This window comes from Anomalospiza imberbis, chromosome Z (assembly GCF_031753505.1).
Source record: "Anomalospiza imberbis isolate Cuckoo-Finch-1a 21T00152 chromosome Z, ASM3175350v1, whole genome shotgun sequence".
Lineage (NCBI taxonomy): Eukaryota > Metazoa > Chordata > Aves > Passeriformes > Viduidae > Anomalospiza > Anomalospiza imberbis.
This window is the reverse complement of record NC_089721.1, coordinates 26831061-26852812: the sequence shown is the minus strand read 5'-3', so window position 1 is coordinate 26852812 and position 21752 is coordinate 26831061. Positions and strand designations below refer to the sequence as shown.

At 39.0% G+C, this 21752-nt stretch overlaps 1 protein-coding gene across 7 annotated transcripts in view; it reads right to left on the bottom strand.

The window, feature by feature from the left end:
• UBQLN1 (ubiquilin 1) overlaps positions 1 to 21420 on the bottom strand; it is a 30065-nt gene extending 8645 nt beyond the window's left edge. For 3 of the 7 annotated variants that reach the window (XM_068176557.1, XM_068176551.1, XM_068176553.1), the window contains exons 1-8: positions 21233 to 21418; positions 14094 to 14156; positions 8299 to 8450; positions 4393 to 4508; positions 2706 to 2968; positions 1842 to 2000; positions 992 to 1235; positions 348 to 490 (exon numbers count right to left, since the gene is read on the bottom strand). In XM_068176557.1, the coding sequence (XP_068032658.1) occupies positions 348 to 490; positions 992 to 1235; positions 1842 to 2000; positions 2706 to 2968; positions 4393 to 4508; positions 8299 to 8450; positions 14094 to 14156; positions 21233 to 21388 (1296 nt within the window). In that variant the 5' untranslated portion in view covers positions 21389 to 21418. Of the gene's footprint in view, positions 1 to 347; positions 491 to 991; positions 1236 to 1841; positions 2001 to 2705; positions 2969 to 4392; positions 4509 to 8298; positions 8451 to 14093; positions 14157 to 21232 lie in introns of all 7 variants that reach the window. The other 4 variants (XM_068176554.1, XM_068176555.1, XM_068176556.1 and 1 more) reach the window with 3 other exon arrangements.
• Between the last annotated feature and the right edge of the window lie 332 nt (positions 21421 to 21752).

The window sequence follows — 21752 nt, the reverse complement described above, 5'->3', positions numbered from 1 at the left end:
CACTTCTCCCAGAGTGGAGGGGGTATTTATTTACTGTTAGCTCTACCTAAATTCATAACCAAAGCACTTGTTTTGTCTGTTTCTAATGCTGGATCAAAAGTTTAGGGCTGTGCAAAACATACACAACCCCACAAGTTATTTCTGAAGCATGTCAGGCATTATATCCAACTACAAATTGAAGAAACTCAAGGCAACAAATTGTTCATAGTAAGTAGGTAATAATTTCAGTGACTTAGGAATTAACCATAAAAACTGGCCCATTTGCCACAGGCAATTGTTGAGCTTTTGGGTGTTGTCTTTTTTTACTTTAATACACACAATATATTACTATACCAAATGCAATTTACCTGTACTGCAAGATCAGGATTCTGGCTTAATGACTGCATCATGCTTCTCATGTAGGGTGCAGACAACATATTCTGCATAAGTTGTGGGTTTTCTGTTATCTGCTGTAATAAGCTCTGCATTCCTGGTGTGTTGAACATACCAGCTTAAAGAAAAGGTAAAGAGCACATTAGTAAGCATTATGATTATCATCAGAGAAAGTAGACTATCTAAACCCAGAATATAACCACTTGGTTTTCATGAGTTTAAGACCCTGAAACTTAACTCAGTGCAGTTCTGCTTACAGAGACATATATCTACCTTAGAAGTTAAGACAGATGTTGTACCCAAAACACACTCCAAATCAAATATCCACATTATTAGCTGTTTTCCCGCTTGCCTTAGAACAGAAAAAATACTACAATTCATCTACAGATTCACTACCTTTGTTATTTTAAGGCAGTGTACAAGTATCATTATCACTTAGATTTTATTTCATATTTTTTTATTTTTCCTATTTTTCTTCAGAGGACTTTGATAATAATAAAACATTCTACAAAAGCAAATAGCAATAAAAACTGAATCAAAAACTCTCTTCCTAATGAAAGAATAATTTCAGTAAGTTTGCAATATGTACAAATATATACAGTTGCAATAATAAACACACCTCCAAGCCCAGGTCCCAAATTCGGTCCAGTTGAGCTCTGTCCTGTTGCGCCTGAAGTGCTATTTTCAGCATTACTGCTGCCACTGCTCTCTCCACTAGCGCTGGTATTTGTTGTGGAAGTCTGTGAGTTGGGCTGAGGAGCCCACGGATTTGGCAGAGGATCTCTATTTTCTGTACGAGATGGCTGACTGTTCCCTCCTGCTGATGCATTGCTTACTAAAGAAGCAAATGGGTTACCTCCAAACTACAAAGGAAAGCAAACACTTATCATCTACAGATTTCTAAATCATACATGAAAATAAACTTTTATGGCTTCTAATCAAGTTATACTCACCAGTCTACAGTAATTAAATGTAAATATTGTGAAAAGACACTAACACTGAGAGATATTAGGACCCCCCTAAAAATTAAATCATATTTCTTTTTGAAAGTAGTGTTGCTACTGCATTGTATTTTGATCACAGTAAAATTGTGTCTTGCATACTGGCTTATGATTTAAAGTCTTTTATTCTTCTCACCTTCACTTCAAAGTTTTTAAACACAACCTTAAAAGGATTTTACTGGACCTCCACATCTTAAGGCAGTGAATTAAAGGAATTAAAAATTAAGTAACAAACTAATCTATTAACTTTAAAATAGCATCTCAATCATACAAAATGATAGCTGTACTTCTTCAGGCTCAGAAGAACACAGGATTTTTAAAGTTCTTTCAAGAGTAAAAGGCTACATAATAACTTCAAGTTTCAAGAATTGTTTTGACAAGTAAGCATCTGGAAATTTGAATTACTTAAATTCTTTTATGTAAAAAAATAAGTATTTCCTTTCTGTACCATTTGTAATCTTTTCTCACCTGTTCCTGTGCTGCATTCAGTATTGGCTCCTGAATGTCTGTGTACATACGCCGCAAGGCATTGTATCCCCCTGGTATACTTTCAAGGTTGCTCAATGCTCGATCCTGGTTTCGCATCATTTCCTGCATCATTGCAGGGTTTCTAGCAAGTTCTAGTGTCTAGAGAAGTGGAACGTTTAATCTGTATTAATAAGAAATCCATTCTAAAGTGAAAACGTCAGCATTTGGCAATATCTCAGTTATCCCTGTCTAACCTAGTTTAAAATTATGATTAGAACTGAATCAACCTGTCAGCTCAGTGTGAATCAACATAATTGGGTATTTAACCAGCATTCTACCATAATTCTTACTATTTCTAACATCACTACAGCAGGCAGCCTGTAGTATGAAATTTAAAATAAATACATACAATTTCAAAAGCATCTATTAATCTCTTCGGGTTTTAGTACATTTTGGCACATAACATATCTTATTTATCTTTTAATTTAAAAAGTATTTAGAAGTACCCACAGTAAGACACAATGAAAATATGCAGTATTTTGGAGAATTACTACTTATGGTAAAATTGCTGGCTAAACAACAGGCTTCAAGGGTCGACAACCACATCCAGTTCTAGCCTCAGAAGACATGTATTCAATGACTTTAAAAAACTATGCTGCCGAATTTCTGAAATATCAGTCTATTTTGGACATTGACAACAAGAAATGTAGACACTGGTTGTCTATGGCAACCTTTTATGGATTTTGAGTAAGACTAAATACTTTAAGAATGTTTACACACTCCACTAAGCATGTCCAATTCCTACTCTGTTGTTTACATAACAGCAGAAACACAAGTCATGAACTAACAGATCTTTCTACATACCTGTCTCATTATATCTGGATTATTCAGCATGTGACTGATTTCTGGATTTCTCTGCATCAGTTGCTGCATTTGAGGGTTAGCCATAATTAACTGCCTCATCAGGTCGGGATTTGAAAGCATGCTCTGAACAAATGGATTCTCCATTATCTGAACCATCATTTCTGGGTTGGACATAAGTTGTCGTTGCATCTGACTTTGCAACTCCGAGAAGTTTGAAGTATTTAAGCCCAGGCTACTCAGGCCTGCCAAACCTCCAAGGCCACCTTTAAGAGGATGAAAAAAAGGATGTGACTGACTATACTTCCAATCACATCCAGATTCTTTCTAAATACAAAATACTTGAACATATCTCATTCTTCAAAATAACAAAAATAAATGGAAAGCCCCATCTTTTGCAAGGATGTTCAGGAGTTCTCACCAAGGATATGCTTCCTTAAATAACAAGACACATAACTAAAAATTCCACAAACTTTAATCTTAAATAAAATTTGTTATAATTCTAACAACTTTTCTTCTCATTTTCCAAAGCCAAGATACAAGAAATGTTTGAGTTTGGGGGCTTTAGCTCCATGTCCTGCTCCCTCCAGCAACACTTAACAATTGCATTTGTAATAATCATTTATCTGTCTCCTCTTGGTTAGACTATAACTAAGAGTGAACTCCCAATATGAGTAATATTCCCTATTCTAATTAAATGTAGAACCTGCATTCCTCTTGGTAATAATACACCAAGAGCTAATTATGTTTTGAATTTTTGTGTTTTGCTGAATCCAGATAAAAAGTTTCACAAGGTACTAGACAGACCAATAAAGTATTAAAACCTAAGAAATCATCTGCTTACTGTAATTGGCTTCTCCAATTCTACCTCTTCCCCACTCCCAAATGCAAAAAAAAAAAAAAAAAAAAAAAAAAAAGAATTTAAAAAACCCCACCGCAACTATGGAAATAGGTTATAATTTTAAAGTCAACAGACTGCAGCCTCTTCATTCACAGAAGTGAAGACTTGTAACACTATCAGACTTGAAACCTGAAACCTGAGAAATACTTAATTGTAAGATTAACAGCAATTTTGTTGCTTTTATTGCAGATCTTGGCTTCATGTTACAGGTCCCAACTTCTATGATTCATCTCTATTCAGATAACAGGAATTCAGATGCACTTTTAAGTAGTACAAGGACACTGGAAGGCATTTCATTACCCATAGTGCCAAAATATAGCATCAGTAGCACCTTACCACTGAAGGTGAAACAGTACAAATCTCGTAGTGAAATGTGGTAAAACACTGGCATAGTTTATCCAGGGAGGTGACGGATGCCCCATCTCTGGGGCACTCCATCTCTGGAAACATTCAAGGTCAGGTTGGATGGGGCTCTGAGCAACTTAATCTAGTTAAAGATGTCCCAGCTAATTGCAGAGAGGATGGACTAGATCACCTTAAAAGGTACTCCTTCCAACCCAATCTATTTCATGATTCTATATAAAACTAATGAAACAACTCTCCTCTGGTAACTGACTGATCAGAAACCTTCTACAGCCAATTCAATGTATATCTCTAATCAGTTTTTTGACTGATGTATTTGTTTGGGTTTTGTTTGTCAAGTTCTGTCTACATTGTAGTAAAGCTCTGGGGACAATTATCGGAATCCAAGAGAAGATACCCACAATACTACCTAACAAATATTCTTACCCAAGCCAAAGGGATTACTATTTGTTGATGCTGGTGTTGAGGTGCTACTGCTCGATGTTGATGTGGTAGCAGTACTCCCAGTGGTGTTTGCCTGTTGAGTTGGGTGGTCTTGTGATCTAAAAAAGCAATATTAAAACTTTATAGAGTGCAACAAGTTATTTTACATTCATTAAATATAGCTATAGTATTATACTTCAGAATCTTAAATTACATTTTGATTCTTGGTCAAAACCCAGTTATCCCCAGATGGCTTCTTGTAATAAATCTTTCTCAGACACCTGTCATGCCATCAGTTTTTCAGAACAGTAGTTTCAAATAGTAAAAAAACAGATAGGTATCACTGCAGCCATTACCACCTTCTTATCCTACCCCATGATACTTGCCAATGAATTGTTTTCTCCGTCTTTATCTTGCTTTAAGGATCCATGTCTTATTTCACTATATTCACATACTACTGATAACATGCCCAAACCTTCAAGAAATAAAGCCTGACAAATTTAATGCAGAATTTATTTCATGCCACATCTCTAACAGGATGCTTTATTAAATGTGAAATTCAGTTAATGTCACATTTTATTAGAAGACAAATCTCAAACTCTCAATAACCTTTAAGATTTCAAGAAAAGGCTGATAATCAAATCACATGAAGCTAAAGCCAGTATAATTTAGCCCAGGCACTAAAGGCTGCCTAGGCTGTGTACTCACCACACACTTCTACTGCAAGCAGAAAGACAAATGCTGCCATGAAGTAAAAGAGATTAAGGAACTGAGCTTGAATAAAGCTAACTTGACCTCTCTGTTCTAAGGAAAAGAGATTACTTTGAAATCCAAATCAATTCTCCACTGTGGTTCAACAATCAATAAATGCCTATATTTGCAGTACTAAAGAATAAAATACTTCTTAAAACTATGAATTCAGATGTCACAAAAAGATCTGAGAATTTGAAAGTACCCTAGACTCCATACTTCAGTTCACCTTGGAGGACCTTTCTCCTATAACATAACTCTATATTTGCTCCACTCAAGCAAACATCAGAACTATACCAAAACTCAACTATACCAAAAAAAAAAAAAAAAAAAACCAAAAAAAAACATCAGAAAGATGCCTTAAATGCAGATATTCTCCTGAGGTTTCTAAGAGTTCTTTAACTTCATTATCAGCAACTGCAAACTTTGCACTCAAGATGACTATAATCAGCCAAGCAGCTGTAACTTGAATGAGAAAGATTATAGACTGTATACTGATCGTGATTCTCCTGCTAGAGATATTTAGTCTTCTTTAATCTAGTGAACACAAACATCTTTCCTCCAAAAGCAAAATAATAAGCATCAAATCCTATTTTTATTTTCAACTAAGAAACTATTTTTAGAAGTAACTACGCTGCTTCACATAATAGACATGAAAGGTTCTCAAAAGTCTGACAAGAAAAGTAGATGACACTGAAACTTGGAAGTTCAATAGTGTTCCCATGCAAATTGGGGCATATTCTATGAAGATAATGGTTCATGTAATTGTCAAGCCTGTGAGCCTCCAGTCTTCCAGCGATATTCCTGTCAAGCGCACATCGCCTTTTATATCCATTTTGCCATTATGTTTCCTCCCAGTACTTGTGAACAAATGATACCTGTTGACCTAGAACACTATTCGAAATTCCATGTTATCTTCACTGCCCATTGATAATCCCTCGTTGCTACTCTGACACTGTAGAAGATAGGTTACAAGATTGCACTAGAAGTCTGTAGCAGTCTGGAAAATGTAGCACAGTAAAAAAAGTAACCTTTTTTTTTTTTTTAAACAAGCATTTGGCTGGGATATATGAGGATTCCTGTTTTGAAATTACACATCTAGCATAGCTTAGAAGGGAAAGATCACTTTCAGATCCAGTTTTGGAAAATAACTTTTTCAGATACACAGCAACAACAGTAACAGTCAAAGAAAAGTAAATGGCATAGCATAAAGTAGGTGGGAACAAATCAATCTTGATACTGATAGCCAAAAATCAGTATGTTCCAGACCACACTGGCAGAGTCTAAATCTTGTCTTTCAAGACAAGCATTAAATAGAGATATTTTAGCAAGAATACAACTGAGATATTTCAGGACAATGCTATACTTTCTCAGAAGTGATCTTCATTCTCTCCAACAGCTTTTAGCATGTTTTTACTTTATTCAAGCAAAGCTAGAAGGTGAAAACTTCGATGCACCATTTGAGCACTGCACAGGTACATGTAAAGGATCTATAGTTCTTAGTTCATACTTCATTTTCCCAGACATGATTAAAACATTCTGCAGATAGTAGAAATACAGTCTTCTAAAATGATTCAAAAAATAGCAGGTAAAAATGAAGACATGGAGCGCAATGCTGGTAAGACAGATGCAGGAACACAAAAAATTCCCCAGACACACATTTGACATTTGTGTTCCTGAGGGTTCCTCTGCTCAGAGGCAAAGTGCAAGAAGGTCCAAGAGGTTGGCAGTGGTATTTCAGTATGTATAGCTATAGTAGGTCCAAACTATAAACCCTCTGAAGACAGTGCAAGTCAAACACATCCTCCTCGTAGTACTCATGGTGCCTATCTGCCGCACATAAGACTGCAGGCAAAAAAAAAAAACAAAACAAAAAAAAAAAAAAAAAAACAAAAAAAAAATAGCAACAGCAGAATACTCATTCAGATGCAAAAGGACCAGAACTGCAGTATTATCTAACACCATATTCAAGACTGGCATGGCTTTTATCAGCCTAAATTTCATGTGGAGAAGGCACAGGGCAGGAAAGGGAGACTTCCAACAGAACAAATATCTTTTTTGACTCCAGGACAGAGAACATAATCCTTCCAGGGCATGAATATAGAACTGAAGGTATAATTTTCAAAAGGTACCTGCATTTAATGATAATGATACTAATTTCAACAAGAATTTGTATTTAATGCTACTAGCCAGCCTATGTGTCTTGGTAGGGCCTTGAAAGGGAAAGCCTGTTTCTGTTCTCTCCTATACTCCATGCTCTTTCCTTCAACATATGACATTTTCACACCAGAGGGGATCCTTACCATAAACAGGAAAGATCTAAGTAGAACAGGAGCAAAACCACTTTCACTCTAAAAGAATGAACATGTTATTGACTAATGTCAAACTGCTTTTGAGGGATCTATTGCTCTTCTTGTTGGAATGATTTTTGGGCACTTCACAGGAAGTGCACACACCATAGCTAACTGATACAGCTTTTTTACCATCATTCTAATGCTTCTTCACCAAAGGAAAAAAACAAAAAACAAACAAAACAAAACACCAAACCCAAAACAGACAAAAAAAAAAAAACCTCAAAAAAAATCCCAAAACTCCTTAAAATTGAAAGTCTATTTAGACAGATAAATTCATTACACTAAAGCAATTCACAAAAATTTTCTTTCCTTGTTTTACCAAAACAGAGTCTTTATTCACTGTGTTGGTAAAACAAGAAAAGAAAATTCACTGCAGAGAAAAAAAAAGAAAGAAAAGATTCACTGCAAGTTTTCATGTGTGAAAATAAAATCTGCAAAACATACATTAATGTATTAATGGATAGTAAGAGATAATATCTAACAACTGTGAAGCCAAAACACAGCTGGAATGAAAAATAAAAAAGCTATATAACAACAACCAACAAACCAACCAAAAAACTCCCAAAAACAACCAAAAGAAAAAGTAAAAATAAAGTATTTAAAAGCACAAACCAGCTTAAAATACAAGAGAAATTAAAAAAAAACAAACACTGCAATTTCAGTGTTGTCCTGCAGCAGCTGTAACTAATGAGCTGATTAAGGTGATTTAGTTAAATCTAGTTTTGCCCAAGAGAAAGCTATTAATAACACAGAGTATTTTAACTTCTCTAGAGGTAAACAGAAGACCACTTGTTACTAAGGTTACCTGTTTTGTGTTTTGATAACCAGGTGAACAGTGAGTCCATCATGAATTCCATGCTGAGTCAAAGTATCTTGATCTTTTAAAATTTTTCCAGCAAATATCAACACAAGCTGATCAATGTGGGACTTGAAACGCTTAGAGATTTCTTCCTTGAACTGAACAAGAAAATTAATATTATACATTTATATAATTAAATACTGAACTGCAATTTAAAAAAAATATTTAAGAACAACCTGTTTTTCACATATGCTATATCACCTCACTTATACTGCATATTCTGTATTTCACAAATTAGAAATACTTTTGTTTCCTAAATTTCTTTCTGTCCATGGGAAGATGGGAAATATTTATTTTGTCATTCAGAAAAGGAAATCTGAAATATTTCACATCTAGATCATTAGTTACATAAGTTGTGACAATGAAAATCTGATTTCTGTTGAAGACTACTGTGACTTCAATCAGGCATGCATCCAGGATATAAATACATACTAGTATATACAGTACTTAAACACACCCATATGTACGTACATGGTAAAGTATGCATATAATTATATACTAGCAAGTACACACATAAAAATGTGCACACCACTGAAACCATCCATTGCTGAAGGACTGATGACACAATGCCACAAAGAGGATAAATATGTCTAGACTTTTGCTTGAACTGAGTATACTCTCTCCTTAGATGTATTTTTGCTGCCTTCCTTCCATTTGTCAAAACTAGCATTCCTTTCCACACAGACAAAACCATATATACCACACCTATACCTTAGGTGGCTCTGCTTTCTTATTCAATGCAGGACACAGCTACATGAAATGCAGTTACAGCCCAGAGCACAGTGAATAAACACATTTTTCATTTCACTGAGAAATCATTATCATACAAGATCTTTTACAAAAGAGACTGCTTTCTAACTTACTGCTTGTTAACTGTCCAAAACACCTAAAATAACAGATTAGCTTCATACACCTTTTTTTCTTTTTCTGAGGCAGAGGAAAAAAATAATCTACACATATGGAAAATATAATCCTGAAAACATTGTTGAAAAGGAATGTAAAGATCATCTAGTTCCAGCTCCTCTGCCGAGGGCAAAGATACCTTCCCCTAGACCAGGTTACTCAAAGTCCAGTCTGGCTTTGAACACTTCCTGCGATGGAGCATCCACAGCTTCTCTGGGCAACCTGTACCAATGTCCCCACAGTACAGAATTTCTTCCTAATATTAAAGAGGGCAAAGTCATTACCCTTGTATCATCACTCTATGCCCTTGTAAAAAGTCCCTCATCATCTTTCATGTAGGTCTCTTTTGGCCACTGAAAGGCTGCTCTAAGGTCTCCCTGGAGCTTCTCTTCTCCATGATGAACAAAAGTCTCTCAGCCTGTCTTGACATGACATGGGCTCCAGTCCTCTGATCATCTTGGTGGCCTCCTCCTAGCTCACTCCAACAGGTCCATGTCCTCCTCTGTTGGGGTCCTCAGAGCTGGATGCAGCACTCCAGGTGGAGTCCCACCAGAACAGAGCAGAATCTTCCTCGCTTACCCTGCCGGCCATGCTGCTTTTGGATGCACCCCGAGATACAATCAACTTTCTGGGCTGTGAGAACACATTGCTGGGTCATGTCCAGCCTCTCATCCACAAGCACCGCCAAGTCTTTCTCCTCAGGGCTGCTCCCTATCCACCCTGCCTGTATTTGTATTTGGGATTGCCCCAATCCAAGTGTAGGACCTTGCACTTGGCCTTGTTGAACTTCATGAGGTTCACATGAGCCAACCTCTCAAGCCTAGCAAGGATGGCATCCCTTTCCTCCAGTGCCTCATTCACACCACACTGACTGGCACACAATGTTGGGGTGCACTCAATCCCACTGTCTATGTTACTGACAAAGATGTTAAACAGTGCTTGCCCCTGTACCGATCCCTGAGGACACCACTCATCACTGGTCACCACTTGGACAATGAGCCATTCACCACAACCCTTTAAATTTGTTATTCACTGAGTAGTCCATTTGTCAAAACCATGTGTCTCCATTTTAGAGACAAATGATGTGGCACAGTGTCAAACACTCTACATACGTGCAGGAAGATTATGTTGTTCACTTTTTCCTCATCTGCCACCACTGCAACCCCATCACAGGCAACAATCAAATTTGTCCTTAGGGAATCTGTTCTGACTGTCACCAATCCTCTCCTTACCTTCCATGGTCCTTAGCATAATTTTCAGAAGGTTCTGTTCCATGATCCTGCCAGGCACTGAGGTAAGACTGACCAGTCTGTAGTTCCCTGAGTCTTCCCAATTTCCTTTCCCAAAAATATATGGATGCTCTCTTGCCTTTTCCAGTCTGTGGTAATTTCCACAGAGAACTGCTACAACTTTGCAAGTACAATAGCTAGTGGCTTAACTACTTTCTTGTCCAGTTCCCTCAGGGCCTATGGATTTATCTCATCAGATCCCATGGGTCCTGAACCTGATCTTCTACAGAGGATGGTTCTTCATTCTCCCAACCCCTGCTTTCACAAACTTGGAATGGGGCTGGAGCATTTGCCAGTGAAGGGAACAGGCTTGGCCATCAGGCAGTGGGTGCTGAGCCACTGTACTGAGCATCATTTGTTTCTCTTGGGTTTTACTCCTCGCTCCCTCTCATTCATTACTATGATTGTTGTTGTTATTATTATTACTGTTGTTGTTTTAAATATTAAACTGTTCTTATAAAAATCCATGAGTTTTACTCATTTTTTTTCTGATTCTCTTCCCCATTTCACTAGGCAGGAGGGAAGCAAGTAAGCAGTTGCATGATAATTGCTGGCTGGGTTTAAACCATGACAGATTATGATGACGGAAATTCAGGCAGTTCTAAAAAATTAATTTTGGTGTTGTTGAGGTCTTCAGTTTGTACAGCATAACTAAATAACAGTATCAGTAATTACAGTTTAAACACTTCATCCACCAAGAAAACCCAAAGCAGAAGTTCAGCATCACTGGCTGGAAACGATGAGCATTTCTGTCCAATTCTTCTAATGCAGTGACTCATCCTTTTAATTATCATGTAATAATTCAACCAACAATGTCAGTTCATTCGCTTTATTGTTCTAAATGCAAGTTTTACTTCATTGTAATAATACTATGCCTTGTGGTACTACAAAAGTGTTCAGTCATATCTGGGCACAAAAAAGGACTCAAAGTTGTGAAAATAATGTTTCAACATACTTGAAACCTAGTGTATTTATGGAAGCTAGTTCACTGTACTCTAGTACTTGAATACAGTAAAATAATGTAAGATCGTGTCAATTTTTACATGATTATTAGAAAAATATGTGGAGAGAAACACAGTGGGAATCAGACTAAAACACTGGACTAATGTCTAGACAGAGGCCAGGTTTTCCTAGAGAAAAACGTAAAAAGCATTCTTAACCAGAGTGAATTGATTCAGGGTTACATTCTCCTCAAAGTGTGGCAACTTGTAGATTTGAAATGAATTAGAACAAATCCAAAGCTTGTCTTGTTGAAGGACTTTGCCCAAAATGCCATTTTACCTCAAGTTAACTTGTTTGCATAAACTTTTTTTGCTTTGAAATACAAAAGCAGAATAGGTTTTCATATTGAGAACACTCATTGGCTTTTTAGCAGCACACCAGCACTTCTTGTTTATACTCTCAATTCCATGCCAAATACCCTTATCTTCATAGCAACTTTAAAATAATCACCATTAAAAAGCTGCCTTTTTTGGTTCAATGTTAAGACACATGGAAAAAACCCCAACTCTCTGAAGCAAGCTGGTACTTTTACTACACCTGCTCAACTTGACTGCCTCTCAAGGTTTTTGCAAGGTACAGATGGACACCATAAAATGTTGATGTCTAGTGCTGAACAAATGCATAATGGTATCTGAATTAGTCAAAGTAAATTCTTTGTCACCAAAGAAAATATCTGAATACACATGAAGTAGAACATCTGACTAAACCAGATATTGTTTTGCACTGTCACTTTGCAGAGCAGATCCATAATTTAAACATTAACCTATTAACATCTGACAACCTGGCCTTGGAAGAACCTGGTAAAGTGTTATATCAAGGTAAAATGAAAGTATTAACACTCAAACTCTCCTTTGATATATTACAATCATATAATATTTACAAAGCTTCTGTTGACTCATTTTATGACATCAAAATCAGCAACTGTAATAATCTTACTATCCATTCAAAAAACAAAGTCTTGTGATAAAGTAATAAAAAGAAGAAAACAAATAAATTAAAAATATTTTCTCTTTTTTGAGAATTGAGAAAAATTCTCTCAACCTCAGCTTAGTAAGTCATATTTAAAAATTAAACTACAGTAACAACCTGGAAGAGGTCTTGGGCAATTAACATCTAAGTCCATTGAAAGTAACAGAAAACAGGTCCTAGAAACTTCAACTACTTTGAAAATGTTAAGCTACAATTTTATCCACATGACTGTAAAAAAAATTAAGATTTCTGACTCTACCCACATGAAACTCTGTTTTGAACACAACAGAGGATGACATGGAAGCAAATGTTTGTACACAGAAGGCTGAACTGCAGTTTTCATTCCTACCAGTCTCTCAAATAGTTCTACTACAAAGAAAGATTTTGAAACAGTATTACCTTGTTTGGCACTGCTGTTTCAAAACACACCCATAATATTTAAACTTTCAACCGTCTTTCCTAACAACATACACAGTTAAGCATATTGACTGAACTCCAGTCTGTTTTACACTCACACTGAGCAGCATCAGAAGCAAACTTTGATGAGCTCCAGCTTTCTTTTATACAACAGAATTAATGGTTACAGGTTGTCTTGACCCAGGAAGTAAGGAACCAAACACACTCCTGGCCACAGCTGATAGCTGTGGTTTCCTTTTGGGATGAATCATGACCTGGAAATCTTACAACTGACTTAAAGTAAGTCAGTAAAAACAGTGTTTCATTGCACAACTCTAGGACACTATACAGGAAGGAAGATAAGAATTTGTCATTTCAAACAGAAATACAAGCACTCTTGCCCCACAACAGATAAAGCATAACTAGAAATAACACACAAAATAAGGCTTCTATGTAAGAGTACTGTCTTTCATGTCTTAATGGAGTTACTATCTTATGATGGCTTTGCCAATGACCCATGCTAGTTTCATAATAAAATTACTTCCTCAAATGTCTGCAGTCAAATCAAACTCACAAAAAACCCCACATTTCAAAATTCAAAGTCAAGATTCTTGATGAGTCTAAAAGGCTAGTAGTCCATAAAGGGTGAACTGCAGCAGCACATGGTAGTGTAAAGGACTCACAACTCAAGTTCTAGCCATTTCTATTCCCTTCAGGGATTCTTCAGTAAGCCACTGCACTTCTCCAAGCCTTTGTCTGAAGAAGCAATGCTTCTCCCATAAAAGTACTTGCCAATCTACCCTCTCCCTGTTAGTTATGTACCTGATCACTGGCAAAGCAACACAAACCAAAAACTCCATTTAGAATAAGCACTCTCCTGGCTCAGGCCAGGAAAGGGTTAATTTTTGCAGTAGTCAGGAGGGGCAATAGCCTGAACCCAGAGGTTGTTCTATACCACCTGTCATTCACAGCAGCTGGGAAAATGGAATCTCTTCCAGGGAGAAGGGGTTCCTTCTGGTCAAGAAAACACGGTGGAGGGAGATGTCCAGTATTGTCTGTTATCAAGGAAGGTTTTTCGTGTCAATCATTGATTTTCTTGCACCCTCTGTCATTTGTATTGTTGCAGTTAATATTTGTTTTCTTATCTCATTGCTGTTTCCAGTAAATTGCTTTTATCTCGACCTGTGATCTTGACCTTTTGTGCTTCCAACTCTCCTCTCCAGCATGCCTTGGGTTGACAGACAACTTAAGAAAAGTGAAAAGAGAAAAAGCTTTGCAAGTTACAGGACACTAAGATTCAACTTATGCCATTGAGGTTTTTGTGCTGCATAAAAGTAGAAAATGCTTCAACTCCTCTCTTTCATTGTTATTTTCATCTTGAAAACTCCCAACTGTATTATACAACTCAACTAATTTATACAACATTCAGTGTTATTTAACAAACAAATAAAGCACTCAGACTTAGCGGGGAGAGGGAGAGGAAAAGTAGGGGGAAGAAAGAGAGAGAGAGAGAGAGAGCAGCAGTATGGTTTGGAAAGTCTCAGTGGGGTCACTGAGTTAGGGAGTAATATTCCTAAAAAACAACAACACTGTTTAGCAAGAGCCAAAATCAGTGTATTACCATTATTCTCACACTTAATACAAAACACAGCACCATATCAACTACTAAGAAAATTAGCTCTATTCCAGTCAAAACCAGAACACCATGTCACCATATCTTCCAAATTTTTAAGATTTTACCCTAACTTTACTCCCAGACAATGACCCTTTTTACAGAGACAAGGTTTATAGTCATTAGATTGAAATATTTTCTGTTTTTTTACATTACACTTTTACCACAGCTAATTATTCATTAAGCTTTTCTATGCTGTTGGCAATTTTGAACATATGGCAATTCTTTAAAACTGTGTGACACCCCTCACTGAGGGTGAGGGATTTTAGCAAAACAAACTCGCAGGAAAAACGCATCTGACATAGATAACATTTAAAAAATAATTTAAAAAATAAACATTAATGTCTTACTTTTATGCAGAGAAGTATCTACGTAAAAGACACTTCACACTACTACTTAAATAAGTTTTCTTATTTTACTCTGTCTGCCAGTCAGGTATCAGAAAACAACTGTTGTGTATTATGGCCACTGACACCTTTCAGTTACATCTAACTAAGCTAATAGTCAGAAAAGTCAATATACTTTTACATCTGAAGGTTCTGCTATCAAATAATCACCTACCATTGCTCTAAAACAATTATGATATCACAAAATGACAGGGGGGAGAAAAGCCCAGGTTAAGAAATAAGTATAATCAGAGTATATCACGAGGCAGACTCCATAAAGAATCACACAGATGTGTTACAATGCACTGAGACACCAGACGATGGAAAATCTAACACTAAATGCTCCATGTATTCAAGTGCCTTGAGACACCTGAAAAACAACAGAAACCTGAATCACAATCCTGTAAACAAAGAACAGACTAGATTCCATTATACAGTTTCAACTTATTTTGTTTGTAGCATTCAGTAAGTAATCCCTGAATTACAGAAAAACAGTGAAACAGAATTGGATCATGTTAAAATAATTGTTCCTATAAAGTACAGTTTCTTAAAAAGTAAAAATTACATAAAATACTAAAAGCATATGCAAGCCAGGAAAGATGCTTTACTACCAAACTACCCAAAGATTTAACAATTTAACATTTACACCTGTGTTGTCTTCATAAAGCAGAAGACTACCAATTTGGGATTGCAAAAACCAGGCAAAAAATGAAACTCTGGATTTACGGATTTAAAGTTTCAACCATAAACAGTACTGAAATTTCAATCAGAAATTTAGAAGCTCTCTACAAAAATCAGTCTCAAAACAATGGATACATGTACACTCAAAAATAAGTAACTCAGGGATTTTATCTGTAGTTTAGTCTAGTGCAGAAAGCACATTTGTGATCACCTACTTTAAAAAACACAGAAGCTGTTAAATATGTTGTTACTGAAAACTGTATTCCACACTGAAGAGATATTCTATTAAAAGGCTGAAGCTAAATAAAAAGGGGGAAAAAACTCCTAAACCTGCAAGAAGATCTAATCGGTTTTCTGTGGAGCTAAAACTCAGTTTCACTTACTCTTCCTGATGGGCATTGCTCTGAAATTTTCATATAATCAAAGGACTGGCAATCATTCGCTGTAAGAACTTTAAGTTTCTGAAATTATTAGCACAGATTTACTGTATCCACTGTTTGTTGGCCCAGCAGTTAATAACACACAGCTAGGCATGTTACTCTGTTTCAGAGTTGTAATGATCACAGAATGGACAAGTCAGTATCTTTTAGTGTACTACACACTCACAGACAGTAATCTGGACCAGTTATAATAAACTGATGAATATAGCAAATGTCAACATAGGGCACTAAAACAAGAAAACATCAAGAAGCATCAGCAAGCTTTAACTCTTCTAAAACTCCCTCATTCTAAATGATGAAGGTAAAAAAACTGGTTTTCCATGTAACCGGTTCCAACACCTCAATACTCAAACAATTCAAGTCATTCACGAAGACATGAAGGCATGAGTTGCTCCTAAAATGAGCATGCTTCTTCTTAGTTTACAAGCTTTACTAAAAACATTAAGACAACTCTGCTAAGCAAGAAATTGCAAAGACGACACTGCCACAAACTCAGAAAATAAACCGAAGGAAAAAAAACACAGGACAAGAGACAACTGTAGTGAGCCAGACTATCAGCACTTCCAGGGTCAGAAAAAGTCAACAATTTTATAGGTATTTATCTTTTACCCATTACGTATTCACTAAGTCTCTGCTCTGAGCAAGACCGATATCATACCCAGTCAAGAATGTAGATATTTGGTCCTCGTCCTAATACTGAGCCAAACTGTGATAAGCACAATCAAATGGTTTTCAGAGAATAAAAGACAGATAGACAACAGTTGCAATCAACTGATCTCCCAGAGTAGCTCTGTACTTAGCTTATCTTCCATACTAACCTGCATACTCACTGCTCTAGCTGCACAATACAGGATCACAGTAACAAATCTATTCTCCTGAAGTCTTCCAATACAGGAAAAAATCTCGACAGAAAAGTTGCAGACAGGGTTTACATTAATGGGGCAGCAGAAAATATAATTTTTTTAGCCCTCGTCATGGTTTGACACTGGCGCGATGCCAGCGCCCCCATGAAAATGTACTTTTCTAAATAATTGCTGTGAGATGTGATCAGGAACAGAGCAGAGCAGGCCCAAGCTTAATAACAAAGAAAAGAACTTTATTAAACTACTACTACTATAAAAACTACAAACACTAAATCCTGGATGAAGACTTTCCAAAACACCCCTCCTCCTTCCACCTAATTTCCAAACAAACTCAACAGTGAGACACCACCCGGGATCCTGATCAAGTTGCCACTCTTCAGATAATCAAATACTCAATCTTTCAAGGGAGACAGGAGTCTCTCCTGTGCCACAGACCCCCCAGGAAACACAATTGCCACCCTTGTGTTTCCATGTCACACATGGCAACCGCCCGGAGAAAATCTGCCATGGTGACACTCTCCTTTCCATGTCACAGTGCTCTCACCACCGTACATGGACAGACTGCTCATAGGGCTCCTTTAAGGATGCTTTGCCAAGGACCCAAGAAAAACAACAGTTCAGTTTCTCATCTCGGGACTACAGTCCCCCCCATTTTCCCCTGGGGCTGAGGGTCCAAGAACAGAGGTCTTCTTCTCCTCTTCTTCTTCCTCGAAGACAGAGGGCTTCTCCCCACTTTCTTCAACTCTCTTCTCTTGTCTCTACTCCTCTGCCGGTAATCACTGAAACAGGTCTCCTGGCTCACCAATGCACCCCTCTAAGTGCAGCTTCTGACAGGAGAATTTGGTTCAGTCTATGGCTAACAAGAAAAGTCCAGCCACAAGCCACTCCATCATCTCCTTCCAACTCAAGAATTTCTTCTTCCATCATCTCGGATCCCAGACTGTCTCTCTTCTACTTCAAATCAAGGAGGAGTAATATTTTACAAAGCCTTCATTTCTCAGGAAAGGGTTAAAAGTTCAGACTCCCTGGACGGCTGATATCCCTGCCCAGCAGCAGATTCCCAAGGCCAAGGCTGGGCGCCTTCCCCCCCCACTCTTTCTCCTCCGTGCCGGCAAAGTTACAGGTGCCATCAGGACTCTCTGTCTCTTCCCTCTGCAGGGGAGGGATGACAAAGGCATCTCCGCTTCTCTCCACCCTTCCGTCCACAGGAGCTGGCTTGGTTCCAGTCCTTCTACCCCTCGGCTCACCTCGACCAGGCCGCATGGCTTCCCCTCCCCCACCCAGGCCCATGGCTGGGCAGGGGAGGTCTGCACAGCACCCTGACCGGAACCAAAGAGAGCGAGCTCTTGGGAGTTCTTGCTTTTAACCCCCTGTGTTCTCAGAGGCATATCCATACCTTTAGTGGCCACTTTAGGTGCCAATATCCAAACTTGACTACTAATTGGTTTGACCCAACTTCCTGAAAGAATTCACTTCCATGTCAAACCACGACAGCCCTAAATTTGGCCCTGATGACAAAAAATATTTTCCTAGAAAATCAACTCAATTCTTTAAGTTCTAATGCTAGCTATAGAAATATACTGAGGGAGTTACTTTTGCTGGTGTTTTTTTTTTTTTGTTTTTTTTTTTTTTTTTTGTTTTTTTTTTTTTTCAGCTTACAAGTTACTGGCCCACCTATCTCAACTGTACAAACCACTTGCTGATCCCAGATGCATTTGAACAGATGTGCAACTTGCCTGGTATTTGAGATTAACCTATTCTCAAGGCTGGTTCTAGAAACATTGCATCTACTGTTGATGCTTATTATTATCAACAGCTCATTTTTGCAGTTTAAGAGAAAAAGCCAGTATTAGTCACACTATGGGGACAGTGCATTTTTTAGTGCTGTTACACTGCCTGGGACTTCAATCCAATGGTCAACCCAGCAGGGCAATCTTACTTCACAAGAATTAAGTCATAACTGCAGATCTAGTATTTTAACAGTTCCAAGAGAGAAAACACTCACAGTTTAAGGAATCTGTAGACAACAGAGACATCTGAAGTAGCGTCCTCTGTTAATTCCCTAAACTTGCATGACTGCTTTCAGTAAAAATTCATGCTCTTGATAGGTTGTACAACCATTTCAGTTTATGACAACTGTTTATTTGAAAACCTGGCAGCTCCACCAGTATTCAAATCTGAAACAAACCTGTTAAAGTCAAATGCATTACAAAATTCACAGCTAAAGTAAATCTCTTCATTAATTCCAAAGGATCCAGCTAATGGATGACGGCTTTACAGAACAAACACAATCCTCAGGTTAGATTCAGTTTATGAATCTCTCTTTTGAAACATCCTAACAAAACAAAAGCCCCAAAACTGCAAAGACTTACAAAAACTGCATTGATACTGCTCACAAATATATGGAGAACAGAGGAATGGAAAGCACTCCTTTCAGACTGACATTGCTGGGAAAGCAGTGGAAAACACTAAAAAGCAAACACAGTCTTTTTACTTTTGGGAGAAATGCCTAGATCAAACTTAGAGAGAGAGTAGCTCACTGTACACAACACTGCAGCTGCCAAAAGACCAGAGAAGACAAGAAAGCAACTTCAATGCATTGGCAGCTGAGAAAACCTCAATGAAACTCAGGTCTGGGACATTTCTAGCCCAAACACTGATGTACAAAAGAAAAAAAAAAAAAACAACACAAAACCAAACTGAATGTAGATTAGACATAAGGACAAAAAAACCTGGAAGAAATATTAGCATTTTCTCTATTCACAGCAACTAGGTGAAACAAAAGTCTGACAATCTAGTTGAAGTGCCAGCACGACATTTGAAATTTCAGAGCTTTTACTTCATCTTTTGTATCCTCTTTTATTAACCAATCAGTGTCCTTCAGCTTACACTTAAGGAATAATGTCAAGTTCTGTATCTAGACATTAGTGGTGCTTTTAGACATGTAATCTTTTTTTTGATGAGGTCTGCAATACCAATGACACACAAAAAATTGTGGAATAGCACAAAGTTGCCACAGTGAGAACCATTTCAAGGAGAAAACTGGGAAATCCTATGGAAAATTAAATAAGTTCTGAATCTAGCAACATCTACATTCTTCATAAGCAGGAGACTGCATTTTTACATTTTGATAGCATCTTTGCTATGATTTGTTGCTTTCTAATTTAAGTAATTGAAGTTTTAGTCAATACTTGCACAGGAAACCTACAAAACTAGAAGACTTGCAGGAAACAGTGTTGATGAATCAGCAGGTGTCACTAGTTCAAGACCAAGGCAGCTGGGGCACAGACTTTCACAGGAAGGCACAAAATCCCTAATATCTTGGTTATCTGACATAACCACGCACGCTAAGTACCTTATCCATAACTACCACAGGAGACTGACGATTTTACAAACACAGTACAAGGCTACGGCTTCCCGAAGTTGGAGGCCTACTTGCTGTTTTTAAAGACAGTGTTAGATCAAAATAAACATTGGAAATACAGAGATACAAGTGACTGTGTATGCTTTCTACAGTCATGTTAGCCAGCCAGTGAGACAACTACCACCAAAACCAGTCAGATGAACAGGACAACTCACAGCTAGAAAATTGGAGAAGAGAGAAGGCTTTGGGGTGGCCTAATTGTGACCTGAAGGAAACTTATAGGAAGAATGAGGCAAGACTGTTTGCAAGAACATGTGCTAACAGGGCAAGGGGCAATAGTTTCAAAGTAAAAGAGAATAGGTTTAGATTAGCAATTATGAAAAAATTCTTTACTGTGGGGGTGGTGAGGCACTGGAACAGGCTGGCCAGAGAAGCTGTGGATGGCCCATCCCTGAAAGTATTCCACACCAGGTTGAATGGGGCTTTGAGCAACCTGGTCTAGCTGAAGGTGTCCCTGCCTACGACAGGGGAACTGGAAGACTTTTAATGTCTCCTTCCAACCCAAACGATTCTACGACTCGATGACTTCACGAATGACCACATCCACCTTCCGAACCGGCCCTCTGCAGTGTAACAGAGAAGTCGGAGAGGAGGGTACGAGGCGGCACATTTCTCCACTACCCCCGCTAGCCTCAGATGGCAGCAGTACTCTCCTGGGCGGTGCAGGTGCTCGCCCAACAGCGCCCGGCGCGACCCGGACGAGCAAAAGCTGCTTTGTCACTGGGCAGGGCCCTCGCCCCGCGCTGCCGGAGGCGAGAGCCGCAGGCCGGCGCTTCCCTGCCGGGCGGCGCTCCGCTCCGCCCCGGCCCCAACGTGGCCCCGCCGGCTCCCTCAGCCTGCTTCGCCGCCCCTCACCTGCCGGATGCTGCTGGTCTCGGAAACGGCGAACTCCTCCTTCTCCTTGGGAGTCTTAACCGTGACTTTGATGATCCGCGGCTCGGAGACACCGGCGGAGTCGCGGATGGGCGAGCCAGGGGGGCCCCCCGCGGGCCCCTCCGCTCTGTCCGACATTGCCGTGTACGGGCGGTGCGAGGCAGGGCGGGCAGGGCCGGGCCGGGCCGAGCCGGGGGGGGCAGGGCAGGGCAGGGCAGGGGGCCTGGCCGCCGGCTCCCGGCGGCTCCAGCCGAGCGCTCGCGCCGCGCCCGCGACACCGGAAACGGCTCGGGCCGGCCGCCGCGCGCCGTGATGACGCAGCGCAACGGGAAAGGCACTGGAAAGGGGCGGCACCCGCGCGCGCCCCCGGTACCGCGCGCGCCCCCGCGGGGCTGCGTGTGGCCGAGGGGACTCGGCCGGGCCGCGAGGCTCGAGCGGAGCCTTCCCGCCGCCTTTATAGCTGCGGGCTGTGGCTTCCCTGCCCTGTGGTCCTTTCCAGCCC